The sequence below is a fragment of the Ursus arctos genome, unplaced genomic scaffold (assembly GCF_023065955.2).
Source record: "Ursus arctos isolate Adak ecotype North America unplaced genomic scaffold, UrsArc2.0 scaffold_19, whole genome shotgun sequence".
NCBI classification, from domain to species: Eukaryota; Metazoa; Chordata; class Mammalia; order Carnivora; family Ursidae; genus Ursus; species Ursus arctos.
Genome location: NW_026622863.1, coordinates 22,984,368 through 23,009,009, shown reverse-complemented (window position 1 = coordinate 23,009,009; position 24,642 = coordinate 22,984,368). Strand labels below are relative to the sequence as shown.

The 24,642-nt window shown below is 47.6% G+C and overlaps 1 protein-coding gene across 7 annotated transcripts in view; it reads right to left on the bottom strand.

Moving 5' to 3' along the window:
* DUS2 (dihydrouridine synthase 2) overlaps positions 1-24,642 on the bottom strand; it is a 46,390-nt gene that overhangs the window by 1,757 nt on the left and 19,991 nt on the right. For 4 of the 7 annotated variants that reach the window (XM_026495059.3, XM_026495061.4, XM_057314197.1 and 1 more), the window contains 12 exons: positions 24,387-24,432; positions 21,714-21,826; positions 20,330-20,373; positions 19,127-19,187; positions 15,154-15,201; positions 9,374-9,439; positions 9,120-9,190; positions 6,833-6,919; positions 5,348-5,516; positions 3,087-3,208; positions 1,656-1,805; positions 304-391 (listed from right to left, as the gene is read on the bottom strand). In XM_026495059.3, the coding sequence (XP_026350844.1) occupies positions 304-391; positions 1,656-1,805; positions 3,087-3,208; positions 5,348-5,516; positions 6,833-6,919; positions 9,120-9,190; positions 9,374-9,439; positions 15,154-15,201; positions 19,127-19,187; positions 20,330-20,373; positions 21,714-21,826; positions 24,387-24,432 (1,065 nt within the window). The remainder of the gene's footprint in view (positions 1-303; positions 392-1,655; positions 1,806-3,086; positions 3,209-5,347; positions 5,517-6,832; positions 6,920-9,119; positions 9,191-9,373; positions 9,440-15,153; positions 15,202-19,126; positions 19,188-20,329; positions 20,374-21,713; positions 21,827-24,386; positions 24,433-24,642) is intronic. The other 3 variants (XM_048223792.2, XM_044382460.3, XM_048223793.2) reach the window with 1 other exon arrangement.

The following is a 24,642-nucleotide window of genomic DNA, read 5'->3' as shown; positions in this document are numbered from 1 at the left end:
CCTGGTCTAAGCAACACCACTGGCAGAGACTGACCCAAGCAGCCCCTTACGTATGTCTCAAGTTCAGTTTTATGAAAGTGGCCAGAATTAGACAACAGGCCCACTGTCACAGGGAAGGGGCTATCATATCAGCAACTGGTCCAGCCACCAGCAACCACTGCATGCCCATGGAGGGCAAAGCCAGGCTCCAGTCAAGCAGTCTGGAATTCAGGGTACGAGCTATGGGTGTGTTGGGGGTGATGGCACCAGCCGTGGGAGGCGTTGCAGGGCTGGATTCAGGGCAGGCCACAGCCAGGAACTCACCGTGTCATACACAGGCTGTGCCAACTTCTCCTTCCGGCACCATTCCAGCAAGCACATCTTGGGGGTGATCTGGGGTGAGTACGCTCTCCTGGGGCAAGGAAAGGAAGGAGTCAGGGCTCACCCACCATCACCACCAGGCTGCTGCTTTAGGACTCCCACACTTACTCCTCTGAGCTCCCATTTCTGTCCCACCAGTGATGTGGGGCCTGGATTCTACCTAAACGGAAGATGGGCTTCAGCATGCTTGGGGAATTGGAATACAAAGTGAACTCCCGCACGCTGAATTCTAGCCTAGAAAACAGACTTCAACACCCAAAAATGAAAGTCCAGGGGTGCCTGGATGACTCAGTCGGTAAAGTGTCCGACTCTTGATCTCAGCTCAGGTTTTGATCTCAGGATTATGAGTTCAAGCCCCCTGTTGAGCTCCATGCCCAGTGTGGAGCCTACTAAAAAAAAAAAGAAGAAGAAGACGGAGGAGGAGAAAACGAAGAAGAAGAAGACGACGAAGAAGAAGAAGATCCAGTTTGCCTTTCAAGACAAGACAGAAGGGAGTGGGTGGGGGTTGGGAACATAGGTGGCCATACAATGGTCTGGGATCTAACTCAGTACCCACCCTTATTATGTCCCCTGAGTATCAGGATGATCTGCTTCAGCCCTGAACACAGTGTACTCTTATTTCAGAGTCAGAGTCAGTCTGTAACAGGGTGACAGGGTAGGAGGCACTATGTTCCAACTTCCTACCAGGAGCTCTCCCCAGATATGACTGCCCAACAGCTGTGCCCGCAATCCTCCTCCCAAGCCCTTGCCAGACAAGACTGGCTCCTGGTATGAGCCTGGGAACCTGAGAAAGGTCCCCATCAGATCCTAGATGGCAGAAGACAAAGATAAAGACCTCGCTCAAAGCTGAGTCACACTCTAAAGCAATAATCGTTCTGAGGCTACTTCTGCCTAGAGAGGGCACCACGGGGCCGGTATGGGCCAGTAGGTATGGGCAGGGGTTGCACAGCCAGATGAGGGCAAGGGTCCCAATGCCTTGGAGGCAGCTAACTGCTCAGGACCAGGAAGAAAGCACAGACTTTCAGGAACAGGAGACAAGTCCTCCCACCATGAGTTGTGGGATGATGTCTATCAAGGAAAAGGTGAAGTGTGGTCACCGCGGGACAATACACACACCCTTGACAGTGCTGCCTGGGCCTCCAGGGACCATCTTCCTCAAAGTGCTTTCTTTGGGATGCTGAAAAATGACAAGGATCCAAACCAAGTGGTCCTTGAACTTAGCATTAACCATGTATAGCAAGCAGCCAGCTGAGGGCACGGGCCCTGGCCAAGCTGAGGCCAACCTGGAGACCTACCGGTCAAACTTGACAGCCATCTTAATGACATCAGAGGTGTCTTCAGCTGGCTCCCCCACAGTCTCTGGGGTTCTGGCCAAGAGTTCAGCCCGCTGGGCATTCAGCTCTCGTGTCGTCTCCTCATAGAAGGCACCAAGGCCAAAGGCCTCACTGTAGAAGAACAACCAGAGCAGAGCAAGCCCCTTAGTGGAGCCAGCATCCAGGAAACTCCTGCAAGAGCCCAGGGCCTCACCACTGAGAAATGATCCCTCTCCCCACCCACCCACCCACCCACCCACGTACCCACACACACACATGCATGAAAACACCACCAAGACCTAGCCATCAGAAGGTGCCCCACCTACCCCTGGGATCAACCTGGACTGGCAAAGAGTGAATGTGAGCCTTTGAGGCTGGACACTGGAGGGCAGGCTGGGCTGGGTGGAAAAGGCTGTAAGGGTCACCTCTACCACCTAAGCCCAGCCTCTCTTCCAAAGAAGAAAACATAGGCAAGTGTTCCCAGCCAGCAGTGAGTGAACTGACCTGTACTGAACGAGCGCCTGGGTTATACAGGGCCCCATCCTCATGTGGGCCCAAGGGAGGAAGAGACAGAGGCCATGACCACTAAGTGGTTCCCCACTTCCTGCCCCAGCCACAAGCAGTTAAGCCTAGCCTAAACTGAGGTACCACCCAGAACTACAGAGTTATACTCTTTCTTTTAAACTCACAAGACACCTGAGTCAAGCTGGCTAAGCTATGTGAGGTAGGGACAGAACCAACACCACAAGCCCGGGGTTGGGAAGAGAGTTCTGGCTACTCTTTTCTCTTCTAGGAAGCATCTTGAGGGCTATCTTGATAGATGCCTGGGCACAAGTGTGGTTTAGGAAAGTTTCTTTGAGGAGGGAGGAAACAGACTGCGAGGACGAAAGAGCATTCAGCCAGAAGACCCAGTATGAGCAGAAATGTGGAGCTGAGGGAATAAACAAGCAAGACAGGGAGTCACAGGAAGAGATGCTAGGCCAGATTGCAAGGAGCGATACCAAATGTAGAGGACCAAGGGGTAGCCTCCCAGACTGCAGAGTGATGGGCTGTGGGCACAGGCTCAGGCCAGGGGCTCCATTCTACAACCCCAACTCTCCTGACCATTGGGTCTTGATGGCCTGGTGTGTGACTGATCTGTTACCATGAAAGCCCCTTCCTCCCCAGGAATTCGTGAGCCCAGGCCCCACATTCTTCCGTCCTACTGGCACTCTAGTTCCCCAATTCTGCTGTGAGATCAGTCCAGGGATGGAAAGTTCCAAAGCTTTGTTAAGTATCCTATTCTGTGAGGTGAAGCTATACCACTACCCCGCTCCTGTATGTCCACCGCCAGAAGCTGCATCCCTGGTCCCTGATAGTCAGCTTAGGGCTCAGAGTCAAGCCTGGCAACGTCTGCAACGTTGCCCCTCTCACCAAATTTCCTGGGAAGACTGGGCAGCATGGAGCAACCTTCCCTGGGGCGACTCCAACTGTTCTCGTAGCATCTGGCACAAGCAGTACTTGGTGTTGGTGTAGTGGTTCTCATACTGTACGGCCTGAGGGAAGAACCAGCATGAGCCCACTTGCTGTCCAGGCAGGCTCTGAGGCCTGAGCTATGCCCTGATGGCAGAGAAAGGGGCTCCAAGGGGGCATCAGAGGTGTGCTTACAGCTGAGGCAGTGTGAGCCCATAAGAAAAGCACCTCCACCCTGGCCATCTACTCCTCCAGGGAGCAGTACAAACTCGAGAGTCATAGCTGAGACCCAGGGTTAGGAGCACACTCGACCGGACAGCCTGAAGGAAGTCCAGATGTGTAGGGAGCCCTTCCTCCTTCAGCCACCACAGGCTACCACAGAAGACCTGCTGCCCTTCCAGTGGCAGGGAAGAGGAGCAAGTCGAATTCTGGTGTGGCAGGAGCAGCACCAAGACAGGGGTGAGATTATTTTATTTCTATACACAGTGGGTACCTTCCTTTCCCACATCTTAAATAACTGTCCCCAATATCCACCTGCATGGGAAAGCACAGCACCATCTACCAATCATGTTCACGTTACTTGTCGCTTCACTGAGCTTCACAAGCCTCATGAGCGTGAGGTGCAGCTGTTACCACTACTCCTGACAAATGCAGGCTCAGGGAGGCAAGTTGACAGCACAGCGATACACACTAGAAGCCTGCCTGGCTGGGGCAGACACAAAAGCACTGGGTGAGAGGTGCCCGAGCCCTCTGGAACACCCTCCCAGCCCTCGCCCCTACACTCTTATAATATCTCCACCTAGGTCTATGTCTTCAGTGCCTGGGAAGGTGCCATGACACACTGAGGACAAAGCAGAGATACGCTGGTAGGCCCCAGCTAGTGGCAAGGCCTTGATTCAGCTTGTCTGGGACAGAAGGCACCTGGAAGGACCAGAAGCAGCCCTGTCTATGCTTAAAAGCCACTCCCTTCCTCCAGGACAACAGCTCTTGAGGAGCTGCCAAGGGACAGACTGAGTAGGAATGATAACATCACCTTTTACCCAGTGAGCAGTGTTGAGCATATCTTCTCTGCCACAGACATGCCAGCCAGCTGCAAGAGCAAGACAGGTGGCCTGGGCTAAGGCAAGCCCCCCTTGTCTCTGGCTGACCCAGGGTACTGGAGAGCCTGGTAGTCACCAACCTGCTGAACAGGACACCTGAAACCCAGGGGATGAGGGCTGTAGCATCAAGCAGAGGAGGCCCTAGGACAGAAACTCTGCTCATCTCTGGACAGAAGCCTCAGGGCCTCCTACCATCCCAGGCTGCACAGTCCTGGGGATACCACATGCCATGGTGCCACAACGCCACAGGCATGGCCACGGCCTAAAGAGGGTATGGGCAGTCTGAGGATGTCAGGAGCTCCTGACCCACCCAGGAGGGTATGAGCCCTGGTATTGAAGAGGATGAGGGCTAGACTCTCTGCTCAGGCCCAACTCACTGAAGAATTAGAAGTCCGCTGACTATCTCTGCCTGCAGACATGTACAGCTACTCAGAGTCTCTCAGAATTCTAGGATTGTGACAAAGGGATAGCGCAGGTGAACTGGTCAAAAAGTTCCTCTAGAGGGAAATGCCTCTGGCACTAAAATCAAGCTCTCAATGAGAGGAAAAGGCTAGTCTCTAAGGAGAGGGTTAAAGTTAGGCTAGTCCCTAAGTCAGAGATTAAGGGGTCTGGGAATTAGCAAGAAAAGAGTTTTAGAAGTGATTGTGACTTATGGCCAGAGAGAAGTCTCTACAGAGATAATCTGTTCTCAACAACAGTTACAGTGGCTCCCCCTGGCTGAGGCCGCTCAGGTGCCAACCCTTTGGCATGGGTGTCTTCAGTGACACAGATCTCACTGTCACTGTGCATGCATGTATGTGTGTATGTGTGTGTCGGGGGGTGGTATGAGTGAGAAAGAGAAAGGCCCCCATGTTTGGGCTCTGGCAGCATCCTGAATCCAGGGGTCCTTACTATGACCCCCACGCATGGGAAGCTTTAAAAGGAGGTAATGGTAGGGGCATGCATCCCCGGACACTCTCTTCACATTGCAGTCAGGGAGACCCAACACTACATTACAAGAACTAAAAAGAAAAGGAGAGGAACAACAGGGCTGCTGGTGGCTGGGGGCTCACCCAAGGCACTTTTTGCAGGAATGTGGCAGACAGTGAGAAATGTTTCTTTTGAAAAAGTGCATAGACGTACATATCGGATGTACTTCTGCATGACCTCCTCCAGGGGTCGCAGACCCTCCTTGAGAAAGATGGATGGGTTCCACATGGCGGCTCGGGCCACCATCACCGAAGAGGCTGCCGTGGCTTGTCGAAAGTCCTCTATGTCCAAATACTTTTGGATGTGGTCGTGGGATCCTCCACTGAAAGGCAACAGGGGAGTGAGGAGTGTCCCCATCCTTATGCCAGCATTTTCATAAAAAGGCAACTCCCAGAGCTGCTACTCATTAACTATGTAGTTTTGGCCAAATCCTTCAGCTCTGAGCACTTCGGGAGACTGGAGGTCATAACACACACCCCACTTTGGGGTCAGGAACACCAAGTGCAATAACGCAGAGAAACAGCCTGAACCAGGCCTAGGACGCAACAGGTTGGTCTCCCAGAGATTCTACCTTCCTTCCTCCTCATCCTAAAGCCAGCCCAAATCTGAAAACATGGGTCTGTAAGTGGATGCTGGGATCACAGGAAAACCCCCAGCCGGGGGCACCATATACCTACTAATGGCTGGGTCAAAAACCACAGACACAGTGGTGATTATGAGAGGAAGGAAGGAGGCCCAGTTTGCTTGCAATTTCCCTTCCTGTTACCCTGAGGCCCCAAGGGCCCCCTTGGAAACTGCTCTGTTTGTATCCATTCCATTAGGAGTTGGGTGACAGCCTCAATCCAGAGACAGCGTTGTATGTATTGTGGGGAAGACCCTCAGGGGGCAGCAGCAGCAACAGGACCCAGGCTCTTGAGTAGCCCTACCCTCTCCAAGCCACTCCAACAACTCCTTGGCCTAGCGACAACCGGGACCTGACTAACACCCCCAACCTTAGCTCCCTCCCACTTCCCACCAGTCGGGCATGCCTTTTGTCAGGGTTTCCAGGCTTTGGAATTTCTCTGTTGCCATCCTGCTCTCAGGCTCTGTGCCATCCTAAGGTGCAAGGCTACGCTGGACTCCGGACTGGCCCACACAGCCAGCTCCCCAGGGCCAACTGGACACTGTCTTACTACTAAGCCTCTGGGCTGGTTATTGGTACCTCGCAACTACCTGTCTTGGCTCCTGGTCCTGTAGCTGCCCGGAATGCTTTGGACTATGACCTGCCTTATGCCCCCATCTCTGCACACTCTGGCTTGGGACTCCTCACCCTACACCCTGAACACCTAACTCTGGGCGTGACATCACTTTCCCCTGGGCCTGCTTCAGCGGCCACCTTCTCGCTCTCCCAGTCCCCTGAACACTCCTCACCTCACCCCAGCCATCAGAATGCTCTGCCTGCTGCACACCTACATCAGCCACTCACCAGAGGCCAGGGGACAAAACAGATACTTTTCAGCCTCATACCCAACCTCATTTTCTTGTCCCACCTTTTTTTCCTTTTTTAATGCTATCTCAATCCATTTTTTGTATGCCAGCTCAAATCCCTCAGAGTGAGGTGGAGCATAAAACAGTAAATGATGAAGAAGGGAGGCTTACTTGGCTATGACAGGAATGGAGAGGGTTTCAGCAATGGCTTTGATGGCTTCACAGCTGACAGGGTGCTGAGGTCGTTCCTCCCGCTTCCTTGGAAATAAAGAAAAAAAATGGGGCTGAGGGCTGAGCCCATGTCACAGTTCGAACGGGTTTACCTTATCCAAACCCTACTGTCCTCCCTGCTGAACCTCAGGAAGGTCACACGGCCATGAAGGACAGGGTTCTGGGCTGCAGAGGATGTCTCCATGACCTCTCTTGCAAGGGTCAGGAACAGCATTAGGCCCTGCTGGGAAGGCAAGTCCAGCTCTTGTAGGCCTGCAGGTGAGGCAGGGCTGCAGAGGGCTGGTGTGGGTGGCCTGGCTCCCAAGGTCACACCGCCTTTCCCTGGCTTCCCCTCACCTCTGCCAGAGATGAGGGACAGCGCTATAAGAATGCTGCCCCTACTGTCCCGGTCCTGCCCTCCCTACGAGACAGGGAACAGCTGCTGCCCTCAGACTGGCCACTCCCACACAGCTGCCTATGTTGAGGCCAAGTTGGGCAGCTGATCCTGGGGAGAGGCACCTGGCACAGGGTAGACCCAACAGCCAGGACAGGCCACAGATCATGGCTGTCACAACGAGCCCCAGGGAGGCAGGACCACAACCTGGGGCCCCTCCTTCCAAGGTCAACTGCAAGAAGTTCTTACGCATGAGTGAGTCTTAGGGATACTGAAGTGAGCCCTGATCTAAGTTGTGCTCAGGAACGAGCAAAAGAGATGGTCGACCAGACAGCCCTTGCTCAGGTCTTGCCTGGGCCCATCCCTTCCGGTACACTACTCAACAAACGGGTCAGGGGCCACAGGGCCTCAGAAGGCCTGTCAACCCATCCTCCACCTCTACCTCCCCACACCCCCAGCAGCCAGTCTAGTCCTTCCTCAACAGCTTTGATGGCCAGAAGGCCCCTCTTTAAACTCACCCAAATCTGTCTTCCTGGTGTTTCCAACTACTGGCAAAAAGGAACAGCTATATTTATTCAGAGAATACCATATGCCAGGCACTGGGCCAAGGCTATATATTCACGATCTCATAAAAGCCTCAAGACAACCCTATAAAGCAGAAATTATCTTAATTACCAAATGAGGAATGGGGTGCCCAGAGAGGTTAAGTGATTTGTCCAAAGATCCACAGCCAACAAGTAGCAGAGCTGGGAGCCCAAACCAGGCAGCCTGAGCCTGCTGTGGCAGGGAGGAGCACATGTGTACATGTGTGTGGCCTTTCACTGCCCCCTACTGGCTTCAACTCGCAGCTCTGCTTTTCTCTTGTACATGTTATGGGTTCACTTGTCAGAAATGCAGCAAAAAGTGGGCTGTTCCTACAAGACCCCTGAGCCCAAAAGGAACAACACTCAGAGAAGAGAGGTCACTCTGGCCAAAGTCTGTTGACCTGGGATGTACAAAAGCACATCATGGTCACGGGGAGCAAGTCTGCTTGGGAAACCAAAAGTAGCCGTCAGCAACATGTCAGCTCCCAGAAGAGAGCACATTAGCTCTCACATTAGATAGAAGGGCTGTTTCAAGTAGTCACTGTGACAGCTGGCAGTCCAACAAGGGCAGACAAAAAAGACGGTGCCTTTAAAAGAACAGCCATCTGCTTGGGGTCATTTGAGGGAAAAGCCATTGCTCAACGTAGTGGAAAGAAAATGAGATTCAGAGTCAGAGTTCTAATTCCACCACTTCCTGGCTGCATGGTACAATTCTGAACCTATCACTCAATCTCTACCATTTACACATCCTGAGTGTACAGGCGTTTCTCCTTCCTCTTGTGTCTTTAAATTCAGTCTTCTTCTCCTTCTGTCTTTAAACTCATCGCAGTGTCTACCACCAGTAGGTGTTCAGTGAATGAAACAAAGAATGCCAGGCTATAAAGGGTTTGACTGCCCTCAGGACTTATAGGATGTCAAAGAGCTAGGCAGAGGTAGGCTGCATATGCAGAAGTAAAGTTGGCTGTCACCTGGACTCTGGCGAAGCATTGTTAAGATGACTGAGGACGGGGCGCCTGGGTGGCTCAGTCTGTTAAACGTCTGCCTTCAGCTCAGGTCATGATCCCAGGGCCCTGGGACAGAGCTCCGAGTTGGGCCCCCTGCTCAGCGGGGAGTCTGCTTCTCCCTCTCCCTCTGCTCTCCACCCCCTGCTCATGCTCTCTCTTGTTATCTCTCTGTCTCTCTCAAATAAATAAAATCTTTAAAAAAAAAAAAATGGCTGAGGACCTCCCTGCAAGTCAGTCACTAGATAGGCAGATAGGCAACCACTCACCTCCCATGAACTGTGACGGCAGCGATGCCAGTCCTCTCTATCCGCTTCACAAGGCTCAAGGTATCTTCCAGCTGAGGAAGAGGACAGCCCAGGGGGGTTACTGAAGCTACTGAGGGAACAGCTGTCAGATCCCAAAGTGGGTTCAGCCCCACTACTTCCTCCAAACCTAATTCAGCTCCTTGAGAAGCATTCATCATCCCCCATTCAACATCCCCAGAGAAAATGGACCTTGAAATTTAACACATCATCCTTACCGATGGCAGGATGCGTATCTTGCAGGTCACAGGTCTGCGTGTCCCTTTAACAAGAGTGCTGAGGATCTGCAGACAGGAAAACACAAACTATTCTGGAAAAACCACCACACTGCTCGTACTAATTAACTGTGCTAAAGACCCGTGCATCACTGCGGCATGGACAAATCTGTGTTCACGTAGGCATCCTTCCTTTCCTATGCCAGCACCCCAGCACCAGAAGCCCCTTGCCTGGTACTCTGTGGTGTAGATATACTTGGTAAATGAATGAATGAATGGATCTGCATGCATGCCTACATAATACACAGTAATCCTTTGCCAGGCAAACACCAGAATCATCTGGAGAGCTTAAGAAATACACAGTCTTAGATTCCACCTCTACTTCCTAAATGGGTTTTTAGGGGCAGGGCTCAGGAATGTATGTTTTCAAAAGGCTCCCAGACATAAAAAATGAGGAAATCCTACCATTTGCAAAAAACATGGATGGATCTTGAAGGCATTATGCTAAGTAAAATATGTCAGAAAAAAACACATACAGTATGATCTCACTTATATGTGGAATCTTATAAAAAGCTCCTGAAAAAGAAATCAGATTTATGGTTACCAGAGGTGTTGGGAAGGGAAATTGGAGAAAGGTGGTCAAAAGGCACAAACTTCCAGTTAAGTACTAGGGATGTAATGTACAACAGAATGCCTGCAGCCAACACAGCTGTATAGCCAGGAAAGTTGTTAAGAGAGTAGATCTTTTTTTTTTAAGATTTTATTTATTCATGAAAGAGAGAAAGAGAGAGAGGCAGAGGCAGAGGGAGAAGCAGGCTCCCTGCAAGGCAGGGAGCCGGATGCAGGGCTCGATCCTAGGACCCTGGGATCATGACCTGAGCCGAAGGCAGACGCTTAACCAACAGCCACCCAGGCGCCCTTAAGAGAGTAGATCTTAAGAGTTCTCATGACGAAGACAAAGTTTGTTTTGTTTTTATCCTTAGAATATAGTTGACACACAAGTGACATTAGTTTCAGAAGAGTTTCTTAATTTTCATTTTATTGTATCTATATGAGATGGTGGATACAGAATACAGTTAAGCTTACTGTGGTAACCACTTCATAATATACGTAAATCAAACCATCATGCTTGTATGCCTTAAACTTACAGAGTGATGTATGTAAATTTTGCAGTAAAACTAGAAATCTTTTCAATTTTTAAAAAAGGTTCAGCTTGGGGCACCTGAGTGGCTCAGTTGGTTAAGCGTCTGCCTTCAGCTCAGGTCATGATCTCAGGGTCCTGGGATCGAGTCACACATTGGGCTCCCTGCTCAACGGGGAGCCTGCTTCTCCTTCTCCCTCTACCTCTCGCCCCTGCTTGTGTGCACATGCGCACGCGTGCTCTCAAATAAGTAAAATCTTTTAAAAAATAATTTTTAAAAAAGGTTCAGCTTAATACCCTCCCTCCTCAACTTGATTCTGAGGCCTCTTCCTGGTTGAGAAGACATGGCCGACACCTTCTTTCCTGCTTGAAGGCAATGTTCCCTGAGTGCTGTTCCAGGATCTGCCATGTGAGGGAGCCAGGGAGGTTGTACAGGTCCTGCCTGGGCCCTGTCCTTATGAGCCTCTCTCTCTTTTTTCTTTATGTGCCTCTCTCTAGGTGAACTGGATACACAGAAGTGAAACTGGCAAAGGAAAAGACAACATATTCAACACATTAAAAAGTGTTAATTTGCACAGTAACTGCAAAGGACTTCAAAGAAAGATGAAGTCATACAGGAAAGAGATCATACATGAATCAGAGATCAATGTACATGCAGATGACAATGAACGTCTGTCCCATTGCTATATTCTTTCCTTGTCAAAAATTTCAGGCTAGGGGCACATGGCTGGCTTAGTTGTACAGCATCCGACTCCTGATCTTGAGGTCATGAGTTCAAACCCCACACTGTGTATAGAGATTACTTTAAAATAATAATTAAAATAATTAAAAATTTTTTTTATTTAAAAATAACTTTTAAAAATTAAAAAAAAATACAGGCTAGGCAAGCTGGAGGGAAGGTGATCCCAAGAGACCTCTACCAAGAATTGGATTGCCAGCAGAGCACAGGGGATACCCAGGCCACTGCTCTCAGTCTTGGTTCTAGACAAGTGGGGGCAGCAGAGAGCCAGATTGTAAGAGCCAGTCAAGGAGGGCTTTCTCTCAGGCCCAAGCTGAGACAAACCTCCCCAGAAGACATCAGACAAAGAGGCTACGCTGACAAGACAGGCAGACAGATCATGGGCAAGAGAGGGCTGGCCTACTGGCCTAAGCACAAATGTCAGGGACTGGCAGGAAGGAAAAGTCCCCAGATGCCGCCCCAGGAGGCAGACTGGGCCTGTGGTCCTAGGGTCACTTTGGCAAGCCTTAAGGGGGCAACTACCCTTTAAGAGGCAGCGGGACTGCCAGATCACTGAGATACACAATAAACATTCTCCATCTGGTCCTATCCTTCAGGCGGACAGTACGATCTCTGGAAAGTTCCTTTGCTAGTGCTGACTTAGAATCCCCTGATGTTTGGTGACTGAGGCAACGTCAGCTGGTTTGATCCAGTTCTGTTTTGCAGAACTTCCTTTGCCGTATTTCATCCAAGTAGCTCTAAGCACTTTCTTTGGTATTTCTGTTCATTTCATGTGCGTGTTCAGAATCAGGAAGGAAATTAGTAATCAAAATCCCCAGCCACCTGCAAGGGTCACAGTAAGGGGACTGGGTGAATAGAGACAGCTTCTGGCTAGGCCCTAGCATGAAACCCTGCTGGACTCAACTCTCCCAGATTCAAGTCACAACTCCTATCTGTGGTGTGAAAGTCTGCGGGGGAGAAGGACCTGAGGTAAGCTCCTAACACAGATAACACAGCATATCCACCCACAGGCAGGCTCGTCTCCCCAGATCTAGCAGCTGCCTCAGGAAAAGCAGACTCTTAGCTCCCCTGGTTGTTGCAGAATGGGTAGAAAGGAGGATGGGAGAGCATAGGCTTAGGAATCACTGGGAACTGAATTCAAGTCCTAACCCGGCCAATTGTTAGTTATAGCCCAATTGTACTGTGCACAGGGGAATGTCCTGGGCAGCCAGGGACACCCAGGAAATCTTGGGCAGGGGTGAAATAGAGGCCTTTACTAACCTAGAGTCTAAAACTGAGGTTCTTAATCTAGGGAGGATACATCGGAGTTACCTAGGAAGCTTTTTCAAAAGACGAGTTAATACTCCTTCCCAGCCCCTATCCACTCCAAGGATATACAGAAATCTCAAAAGATAGAATCTTTTATTATTATTATTATTATTATTATTATTATTGTAATAAAACAGATATAACGAAACTCCCCATTTTAACCATTTCTAAGTGTGTAATTCAGTGGCATTAATTACATTCTCAGTGTTATACAACCGTCACCATTACCTAGTTCCAAAATTTATCATCACCCCCAAGTATCTTTATTTTGAAAAAACTCTGCAGGTAGTCCTGAAATGCTCCCACAGACAGAACCGTGGACCTAAAACGCCAGCCTGGAAGAACCCACAAAGTTCCCACCCAGGTCCCCCAGCCTGCCAGCAAAGTTTGAACCTGTATCTAATCCAGCCCACTATTCTTGGGTCCCATCTGGCTTTGCTGTGGAAGCCTGCGACCTCCCCTCCAGGAGGCAACCCCCTCCACGAGTCCAACCCAGCCCATCCAACCACCCCACCAAACGGAAAAGGAATGAAATGAACTGAGCAGCAGAACTCTTGAAATGTGCCTTATCCAAAGATGGGCCGTGGAGAAGACAGAGCTAACAGTATGGGAGGAAGAAGCCAGGAGGCTGGAGGACAGGACAACAAAAATGTCTGCGTGCACAGGTTGTGAAGACAAACCACCCCACCTGGGGCCCTCTCCCCTAAGTGTGGTGATGAATTTAACATCCACAGTTGTCCAAATCCACTCCATCCTGCACAGAGGTGTCTGACTGGAGGTTCCTAAGTCCAGATGTCTACTGACCTGTAGCGAGACACTTATAAACTACACCGGGGCACCTTTAAACTGAGATACCATCAAGAGGGGGCAACTGATACGGGGGTGAGGGTCACAAGACCACGGCTCTGGCCTCTGGCTCCGCCTGCTGCTTATTTGCTACATAATCTTTAGCAAATTACTTTTATCTATGCTTTAGTTTTACTATTCTTGACACATAACAAATCCCTCCCCTGTCTACTTCAAGGAGTTTGAGGAACAAATTGAATATATATACATACATATATAAGCACATTATATATAATAGTAATATATATGATAATTACATACAATATATAATAATATATATAATGTGCCCATATATATCTGTACCTATCTGCACATGGGAAAAATGGAAAGGCACCAAGCCCATCAACACACTGGTCTTCCAATATCACAAAGACAGTGGGGCTGGAGGAACGTACACGGTCGAGCTGCTGACACAGCAGCCAGCACAAATAATGGCAGCTTTTATTGGTGGTGGCTTATTCCGAGTTGCTCTAGCCTATGGGAGGCACCAGGAGGCTTAAAGCCCAGACAGGAAAGTGGGAGTGGAGAACAAAAGCAAAGGAACTAAGAGGAGCAACAAGGAGAGAGCTGATGGACTGAGAAAGAAGTAAAAGGTATATATGGTGTGGCAGAAAATGTCACCCCTACAGGCCCTGGCAGCTCACAACACTGGGTCGCAAATGCCAACCTGCCTGTAAGGTCTCATAAACCTGGCCTTCGGAATCACCAAGGGAAGGGGACCAGAGGTGACCAAGTTCAGCTTGCCTCACATGACACTGGCCTGACAGCTCTCAAAGGCTGGTGGTAGACTCTACCAGTAGAGAGGGGACCCGCTGCTGCTCTCAGCAAGCCCCTGAGAGGGCATCCCCACCCGCAACACCACTGAGTCTATCCACAATCCATTGGTAGCCTGGCGTATACGCCCATGATCTTCTAGGAAGGGAGACAGGCCATACACAGGAGGCTCTAAATGACTCCTCAAGGCCCCAGCTTTCAGTCATCATGTCCCTAAGCCCTGGGCTTTTGAGGAACTCCAAGGCTGCTGTACGCTCACTCAGGGGTTCCCAAACCTGGCTGCATGTCATAGCCACTGGGAAGCCTTTCAAAAATTTTCCAGACTCCAGGGGCACCTGGCTGACTCAGTCAGTAGAGCATGTGACTCTAGATCTCAGGGTCATGAGTTCAAGCCTCATGGTGGGCACAGAGCTTACTTTAAAAAAGGTGGGGGATGCCTGGGTGGTGCAGTTAGTTAAGCAACCAATTCTTGGTTTCAGTTCAGGTTGTAATCTCAGAATTGTGAGATCAAGCCCCATGTTGCTCTGCGTTCAGCAGGGAGTCTGCTTCAGATTCTCTCTCTCCCTCCCTCTGCCCCTCCTGCTCGTGTGCTCTCTTTCTCTTAAATAAATAAATCTTTTTTTTTTTTAAGATTTTATTTATTCATTTGAAAGAGACAGCACAAGTGGGGTGAGGGTCAGAGGGAGAAGCAGACTCCCTGCCAAGCAGGGAGCCCGATGTGGGACTCGATCCTGGAGCTCCGGGATCATGACCTGAGCCAAAGGCAGACGCCTAACACCTGAGCCACCCAGACACCCCTCAAATAAATAAATCTTAAAAAAAAAAAAAAAAAAAAATTCCAGACTCCAGGTGGAAGAAGTGAATAACTGACTCACTAAATCTTGTGGGGGGGAAGTGAGGGTGCGTGTGTGATCCAAACAACGTTAGTTCACAGGCATCCTTAAGGACCTCTGTTTTCAATCCTGCTGGACTTACCTTCTCAATCTTGTCAGGGTCTGACAGCAGAGCAGCTCCCATTCCTCCCTAAGGAAAAGCACACAGAGGGTCTTCTTACAGCTGGAGGAGGGTGGTGCCTCCCCATGGTATGGCAATGTGGTGTGGCAAGCTGGCACCACCCCAGCACTTACAGCCAAGAGACCAAGGATAACTGGCAATCGGCACTTCCAGTCAAGTAGGAAGCAGCAGCATCCAGGCCCGTAATGTCAGGGATCAGAGTCTGATGAATTCTGAAAGTCATCACTCTGATCCTCTTAGCAAAATCCACAGATCTACAAGTGGGTTCCACAAAAATTGTTTCTCATGAGTGCCCATTCCCTACCCAGGGTCTCAGAGTCTTAATAAACTAAACCCCACAATATGGCAAGCCCTTAAGAAAGCAATGAATCATTCTCCCTTTGGAATGAGATCCAATGCACCTTTGTCCTATCCTCCCAACACTTGTTTTGATACCATCACTGCCAGCAAAGCCACTTAGAGGAACATAACCTGCAAATCTTGTCCAGGCTCTTCTTCCCTGCCAGGAACAATGCTCCAGGCCAACGTCAAGCTCTAGCAAAAGCCCCAGCTAACGGAAACCAACAACCCGAGGAGCCACTTAAATCTTGACATTAACAACAGCAGTTGACTCTTGATGGTGGCATTACTGATGATTGGTCTTTCTTTATACACAAGTTCTGGACGATGGTATGAATTACTTTAATTATCAGAAAAGGGGAGGACCTTTCCAAAGCTGAACCCGTTAAAAAACAAGGTAAAGGGAAAAAAACAAATCCAATAAATAAATCCCTTGTCAGTATATAGACTGTATGCTCAGGATGTGCTGAGAACTTTGAAGTTCACTTATTACAGTTTAATTTCATATTTAAGGATGACAGATCAGAATCAGAGAACCCTGAGCCACCACAGACTCGGCCAGCCTGAGCCTCCATTTCAGAGGAGACTGGGAAGGGCAGAGGACCTACCAGCCCTGGCCTACCCTGGCTACAGACAGAAACCACAGAAGCCTAAGGAAGCCCTGGCCACTCACCCCAGCTCCGTCCATCCACCTCACACACAATCACAGCCCTTCCTTGTGGAATCACAGGATCTAAAATCCAGCCCTTCCACAACAATGGCTTTGTCAATTAGTATTTCCTTCCTTCCTTTCCATTTAACTGATTTATTTGCTTTTTTGAATACATAACACATTAAAAATTTTAAAGGTTCAAAAGGGTAAAAAGTAAGAACTCTCCTTCCCTGAGAAATGGAAAACTTTTCAAATTTATACTTTTCATAAGGCTTCAATTTTTGAACCATGAAAAGAGAATGGCTCTTCAGGTGGTATGCGCTGGTGGAGCGTACTGGTAGGTATCTGTGCCGACTGATCAGGGCCAGTGCCGTGCCAGATGTTAGCTATTTTGAGAAGCGCCCCTACACTGGGAATTCACTCCTTACGCTAAACCAAATAAAAACTTGGTTTCCTTCCCCAGGGAAGACCAGTGCCACTAGTTTCTTGCGTGTCTTTCCAAATATATTCTATGAAGAGAAATGTAAACATACATAAATATTCTTTCCCCATCCCTCATAGATAAATGGTGGTATACCATATCTAATTTGGCTCTTTGCTTTTCCATTCCACAATGTATCAAGGAGATTATGCCAATACTTTAAACTCTGCTCCTTACATATCTCAGAAGCACAAAGGAATAATTAGAAGATACAAAACAAGGTCCCAAGTTTTCAACTCCTCATAGACAATTTCAAACCTCCATAATTCCTTGAAGTAGATGTCTACAAGGCCCTGTGGTTTTCAAGCATTCAAAGAGCCCTTCCCTCAAATAATCTTTTGCCTCTTGGCCTAAAGCCAAAGTCCCCAAGCCACGTAACTCCAGGGAGCAGAGTGGCTGGCTCTGGGGGATTTAGGGGGAATCTGCTACGTCTACACTGCATACCCTGATCGCACAGCCTGTGATAAGGTTCCCAGCGACAGCCCCACAGGACTTCCTCTGGTGCCTCACATGCAGCCAACCCCAAGCTGTCCTTCTTATCTGCCCCACACATGCTTTTCCTCCAGCAGCCCCAATCACGTTGAGGACATACTGTCCTCCTAGCTACTGGTCTTTCATCCCTCTACCCCAAACACTCACCCCCACCTCCCCACACCCAGTCCAATCAACTGCCAGCCAAGTCCTATCAAATACTGCTCCAGCTTCACTTCTCCTCTCTCCATCCCCAGTCTCCACTATGGACCCAGGACACTAATTTCCTGAATCTGTGTCCCTACCCCAAGGCCATTTCCACTCAGATCTACCAGACATGGCTTTCAAATGAGTATTTCTAAGTATTTCTATCACAGAATATATATGGAAAGACAGACAAGAAACTAGTAACACTGGTTTCCCCTGGGGAAGGAAACTAAGTTTCTGATGACATGGCTTCTCTGTTTCAAAAGGTCAGAAATATAAATCCAAATTCAGCTAATCTGGTCCTAACCAAGATTTTTAATCCTGTGCTCCTCTGCTTCCTCTTTGTCTTCTACTCCCCAACTGTCTGGTCAAATCAAGGTTCTCTGCCTCTACCTCATGTTGGTCTCTCCAGGCCCCTGCTTGTGCAACTCCCTCGGCCTGCAGGGTCCCAGATCTCCTCATCAAGGACCTCGTTTCCCTAGAAAATACTCAGTTTAAGGGCTGCCTTTCCACTTCTTTCTCTAAGCAGCCCTAGCACTCTGCTCTCATCTTCTGATATGACAACGGGCACTCATGTATTGCATCCTCTATTTTTTCAAATGTACATCTCGGTTTTATTCATGAAAAAACAAAGCCCTGTTCTCATTTTTTTTTCTTTTAACATTTACATCATTACTTACTCAGGCATTAGTGCTTTGTGTGTGTTTATTTAGGCACGTATATATATGTAAATAAAATTTTTCCTAAACCATTTACAGGTATGTTACACTGTATCATAGCCCTTTACAATTAAATATTTGTGTGTATCTTCTAAGTTGAGATATTCTTGGGGCACCTGATTGGCTCAGTCAGTGGAGTGTGCGACTCTGATCTCAGGGTTGTGAGTTCAAGCCCCACACTGGGTGGGGCTTAAAAATTATTAAAAATAAAATATTTTAAAAATAAAATAAAATGGGATCAAGCCCCACATTGGGCTCCATGCTCAGCAGGGAATCCGCTTGAGATTATCCTCTCCCTCTCCCTCTCCCCTTCTCCACATGCACTCTTTCTCACTCTCTCTTTAAAATAAATAGATAAGTCTTTAAAAAAAAAATCTTTAGGGGCACCCACGTGGCTCAGTTGATTGAACATCCGACTCTTGATTTCGGCTCAGGTCATGATCTCAGGGTTGTGAGATCGAGTCCCACACTGGGCTCCGTGCTGGGCGTGGAGACTGCTTGGGATTCTCTCTCTCTCTCTGCCACCCCCCAACCTGCTCTCACTCTTTCTCTAAAAAAAATTAAAAATCTAAAAAATAAAATCTTCATTTTAAGATTATTTATTTATTTTTGCGAGAGAGAAACAGAGAGAGAGAGGGAGAGAAGGCACACGCAAGCACGGGTGCAGGGGTGGGGGGGATGGGGCACAGAGGGAGAAGCAGACTCCCTGCAGAGCAGGAAGCCCAGTGTGGGGCTTGATCCCAGAACCCTGGGATCATGACCTGAGCTGAAGGCAGATGCCTAATTGACTGAGCCACCCAGGTGCCCCTAAAAAAATAAAATCTTTAAAAAAAAAAAAAAAAAGATATTCTTACAAAACCACAGAAGAGTTATCGACTTCAAAAACTTATACTGATACAATATTTTTAGCTAATCTGCTATGGTCCATAGTCCAATTTTGCTAGTTGACCCTTTTGAGCATGTTCTCCATCTAGTACAGGATCTAGTCCACAGTCAGGTAACATCTTGTTAGTTGCCTTTACTCTGTGCCCTGTATTTGTAAGGCATATAAAGCAATCAGTTTACCTTGGTGGAATACTCTTTTGGACAGCCCATGTTTACATCAATACCAGCCACATCATTTTCCCTGGGAAAACATGAAGTAGAAAAGAAATAAATTTGGAGTCAAAGGCATGGATCTGTGCTCATGAACCTCTTACCATGTCCCTGGCCCTATTAAACATAGAAACCCTCAGTGACAGAAGGTGAAAAAACTGGTCTCTGAAAGGTACAACTGCCTTCCCTGAGCAGAGTTCAAGAGGAAGAGCATATAGTACTCAAACATCTACAAAGGGCTAGTTGTAGAGGACTTTGCTACTTGGGAATTAGATCAGATAATCCAAATGCTGAGTGACAGCCACACCGAACTTGATCCCAGAGTTCCAGTTCTGACTGGGGTAGTGAAAGCCATTTGTCAACGCACAGAAGCGACATGAGTACAAGAGCCCCTTCTCAGAGCACTGGTTCTAGCAGAAATTGCAGGACTGCCTTTGTTTGCTGGGCTACACAAGTTGGCTTACTCCAAACAATTTTCAGATGTGGAACGGACCCTTAGCTCATCTTCTGGTGTGTATATAGTTAACAGTCTGTAGTTAATGCCTGAGTTCCTTCTCAGCGCTATTGTAATTAATAGGTAACACTAATCACTCACTACACATCACATATTGTGAAGACATTTACGTGCATTATCTCACTTACCGTCACTTATAATGCCAGAGGTAGGTAGTACTATTGGTCTCATTTCATAGATAAGTAAACTAAGTTCTCTTAGTTGAAGTATGGTTAAAGTATGTAAGGTCACTCAGCAAGCAGCAACCCAGAATTCCAACCCAGGTCTGTCTAACTCCAAAGCCCATCTCCTTACCCACAGTACTCTCCTGCCTTCATTAATTTAGGCAGCAATAACCCTTACCTACACTTCAGGAGACTCAAACCTTAGGGCTCATAGTCATAAGAATCCCTGGAAAGGGAGCTTCATGAATAAACACTAAAAAATAGTCTCCTGAACGGAGGTTATCTGGGATCTGAGTACATGGTACACATGAGTTCCAGGCCAGCCCTCAGATGCCAAAAACAGAGAAAAAAACAAACAAACCAGACACCCCTAACCTGGAAAGAAAAGATAGACAGCTAAGAGACAAAGGTGGTTGCCTCCAAGGTCACCAGAAGTAATAAAGCTTCACAGCCCACGGGAGAGGCAAAGGCAGTCCCAAAGACAGAAGAACTTACACAAGTCTGGCCACAGCAAGGGCTCGCTCTGCATCTGAAGTCCCCTGGGAACAAAAGAGGCTCCATCAACCATCACCCCTGACACAGGTATACATGCACAGATGTGCAAATACAGCTACACACACCACATACGTGTGCGCACATGCACACACACTTCGGCAAGTAAAGTCTGGCTGGCATTCTCTTAAACAGCCAGCCCGCTGAAATAGCTCACTGCTGGAGGTAAAAACTGGACTGGAAGGCCTAGAAAATGCCCTCAATGCTGTGATTACTTTCTAACATACAAAAAAGTTGACAAAATTATATACCGAACATTTCATTCATATACTCTCCACTTACATTCTATAATTAATAGTTTGCTATATTTGCTTTACCATATGTTTACCCGTTGTTATTACCAATTTTTTTTAAAGATTTTATTTATTTATTCGACAGAGAGAGAGACAGCCAGCGAGAGAGGGAACACAAGCAGGGGGAGTGGAAGAGGAAGAAGCAGGCTCCCAGCGGAGGAGCCTGATGTGGGGCTCGATCCCATAACGCCAGGATCACGCCCTGAGCCGAAGGCAGACGCTTAACCGCTGTGCCACCCAGGTGCCCCTAATTTTTTAAAAACCATGCAGAACCTATTTCTGAAAAAGCACCAAGAAATTCCTAAAGTGAGAGAAGAGTGCTATGGAGTCATTACAAGCACAACATAAATTAACTGCTCTTGAGGAAACCTAATTTTCTTTCTACGGGAAATATATACAGACTATACAAAAATAAAGAACATGAACTGATTTTTTACCCCCTAGAATTGGGGGGTAAAAAATATGTAAGTTGTGCCAAACAGGCAATTCCTACAACTAAGGAAATTATATTTGACACTGAAGGCATGTAACAGTGACATAGCTTGATTTCCTTAAACTGTCTCTGACAGTGTAAACACTCATGAACAAATCTTTGAAAAACATGAAAGCCTGGGCGCATGGGTGGCTCAGTCGGTTGGGCATCTGCCTTTGGCTCGGGTCGTGATCCCAGCATCCTGGCACTGAGCCCTGTATCAGGATCCCTGATTGGCGGGGAGCCTGCTTTTCCCTTTCCCTCTGCCTGCCACTCCCCCTGCTTGTGCTCTCTGTCAAGTAAATAAATAAAATCTTAAAAAGAAAGAAAGAAAGAAAGAAAGAAAGAAAGAAAGAAAGAAAGAAAGAAAGAGAAAGAAAAGAAAGAAAGAAAAGAAAGAAAGAAAGAAAGAAAGAAAGAAAGAAAGAAAGAAAGAAAGAAAGAAAGAAGGAAAAGAAAAACATTAAAGCAGAGTCTCAGGAAACCACCACTATGCAATGCAGCCCAGGCATTTAAGGATGAGTAACCCCTGGGAGGGCGCTCAGGCCCTGGGATCTCATACCATCTGGAAGACAACCTTGCTCTGTTCTCTTTCGCAGGTGCGGAAGACGACTCGGTCATCAGGGGCAACAAAGTCCACTGTGCTGAGCACCTCTGCAAGAAAACACAAACACACTGGGCCATTCAATGAAGAAGCAAGTTCAACCTAGCCTAATCCCTGGAAGAAAACACAGCAAAAATATCACTTTGCAGGGGAAAAAGGATGCTGGAAGTAACAATTCTTCAAAGAAACCGGTGTGCACATGGAGGCTTCTGAGATGCGGGTGATGGTCTAGTCCCTGACTTAGGTGATGGTAGTTACATGCTGGTGCCTTTACAGTTATTTGTTATACCGTGTGCTTGTGTTTTATGCACTTCCCTGGTGTAGTGTTTACGTTTTGTAATTTTTAAAACGCTGAAAAAAATGTACATACATGGAACCTTGTCTGTGTTTCAGATTTGGCCCAGATTTTCCCAGATGTCACTCTGAAGTTCAGTAAAGTTGTTGTTTCTTAATTATTTACCATGTGCTAGGTACTGCAAGTGGAGATTCACTCTATTACAGTCAACCCTCATTATGTGTACTTACGTACTTGCAAATTTGCCTGCTTGCTAAAATGTATCTGTAACCCCCAAATCAATACTCATGGCATTTTCAAGGTCATTCACAGACATACACAGAACTATAAAAAGTCAGTCACCTGATGCATGCACCCCCAGCTGAGGTCAAACAAGGCAAGGCTCTACCTTCCTGTTTCAGCTCTCACACTATAAAGAAGTGTCCTTATGGTGGTATATATAATGCTACATTTTTTTGCATTTGTGGGCCTTTTGTTGCTCTCGCTGTTGAAAATGGCCCCGAGCACAGAGCCGAAGTGCTATCCAGTGCTCCTAAGCACAAGAGGCTGTGAGGTGCCCTCTGGAGAAAACCCATGTTAAATGACCTTTGTTCAAATATGAAATTAAAGTACTACTGGCTGTGAGTTCAATGTTTAAATAGAAATACACAGAAAACAGGTTGTGCACTGACCTGTTAGTGAAAATGTGGTGACCAGAGGCCCGCAGCAACCTAATCCCATATTTCCCCTAAGAGCGATGGTTCAGTATTTGCTAATTTGGCGTTCGAAGCAACTTTATAGAACATAACTATCGCAAATTACAAGAATTTCATATGTTCTTCATAATAAAGCTCTACAGTAGGTACTACCATTATTACCTTTCAAAGATGACTGCCACATGAAAGAAATCCAACATGGCAGAGGGGAGACGATTCCTACCCTGTGCGTTTATTTTGAGAAATAAATGAGACCTTTAATACACGTAAAGCACTTGCATAAATGGAAGCTGTTATTATCAACCCAGCACTAAACAGATTAGAAGGTGAAAAAGGTAGGGGCGCCTGGGTGGCTCAGTTGTTAAGCGTCTGCCTTCAGCTCAGGGCGTGATCCCAGGGTTCTGGGATCGAGCCGCGCATCAGGCTCCTCCGCTGGGAGCCTGCTTCTTCCTCTCCCACTCTCCCTGCTTGTGCTCCCTCTCTCGCTGGCTGTCTGTTAAATAAATAAATAAAATCTTAAAAAAAAAAAAGGAAGGCAAAGAAGGTAGGGTCCAAGTGGTGACATGTTGGGAGAGGCAACGGAAGTGAATTCCAGCAGCACAGGCTCATGACTGGCAGGAGGAAGTCTGAGAGGAGAACCACAAAGACCTTCTGTGCTTACACTACAGTTTTATTTATAACAGCAAAATACTGGGAACATTAAGGCACCGATGAAATGATGAAATCAATTCTGACATAGTTATCTATAGATATCAACATGGGACAAGGTCCTAGTAAAAAAAAAGTAAGGGGCAAAACATGCAGTGCATGATCCCAAGGGAGGGCATATACAGAAACAGCCTCTGTTTTTATACGCACGCTCTACTAAATGTGGTAAAAAATATATACATTATTCCTCTTAGTGACTACCTCTTCAAATGTGAGATTAATGGGGTTTTTCATCTTCTAGCTTATATGGGTTTGTAAAAATGAAATTTCCATACCGAAAAAATATAAATCTGAAACGATTAAATACAAAATGGAGTCATAACTTCTGGTGAACTGATATTAAGATTTCACAAATGTGTATACATTTCAAAAACCTCAAACAATACCACAACACTAATCAAAACAGAATCAGCCTCATCAATAAAGCACAAGCAAAACCACAATTTAGCACAACCACTTCTGTTTGCAAAGTACTTACATGTACCTTATCTTATTTGATTCTCATTCCAACCCTATGATTTAAGTAAAGCAGGAGTTTTGATTTTCATTTTACAGCTGAAGAAATGGGAGGCAGAGAAGTCATATGACTTGCTCAAAGTCACACAGTGAGCGAGTGGCAGAGACAGGAACAATGCTGAAGCCATCCTGACCCCAAAGCTTTTAGCGCCTCTTCTCTGCTATGAAACCTGTCAATTTCTAAGCCAGCAAGCCTCTGGGTGGAAGGTATTCTTGGCCTATTTCACATCTGGGTCTTTGTCAGAGTCTCTGGAGAGTAGTAACTGTTGTCAAGGGAGTACATGATCCACAAAATTACACAGCCAGACAAGGAGCACATTGGAAGGACACTGTCACCCCAGGCAAGGGCAGGGGTAGCTAGTGCTGCTTGGGCCTGACCAGGCGCACACGCAATCCTGGGACCAGAACTGCACTCACCATTGACAACTCTCTTGCACTGAAGCATCTTGAGGTCAATCAGCTCCTGTGGAGAAATCAGAGGGCACCTGTCAGTGCTGGTCATGTAGGTATTGGGTACAGGCGGAGGGACCATCACTGAGGGTCACTAATGGCGGAATCACTTGGCCTGTCACCCTACTACTAACAACAAATCATGGCTTTTGGGGAATGTAGTAGTGCTGACCTCCCCGTCTAAGCATGGCAAGCAGGAGTCTGAGTGAGCTACCCTCGATCA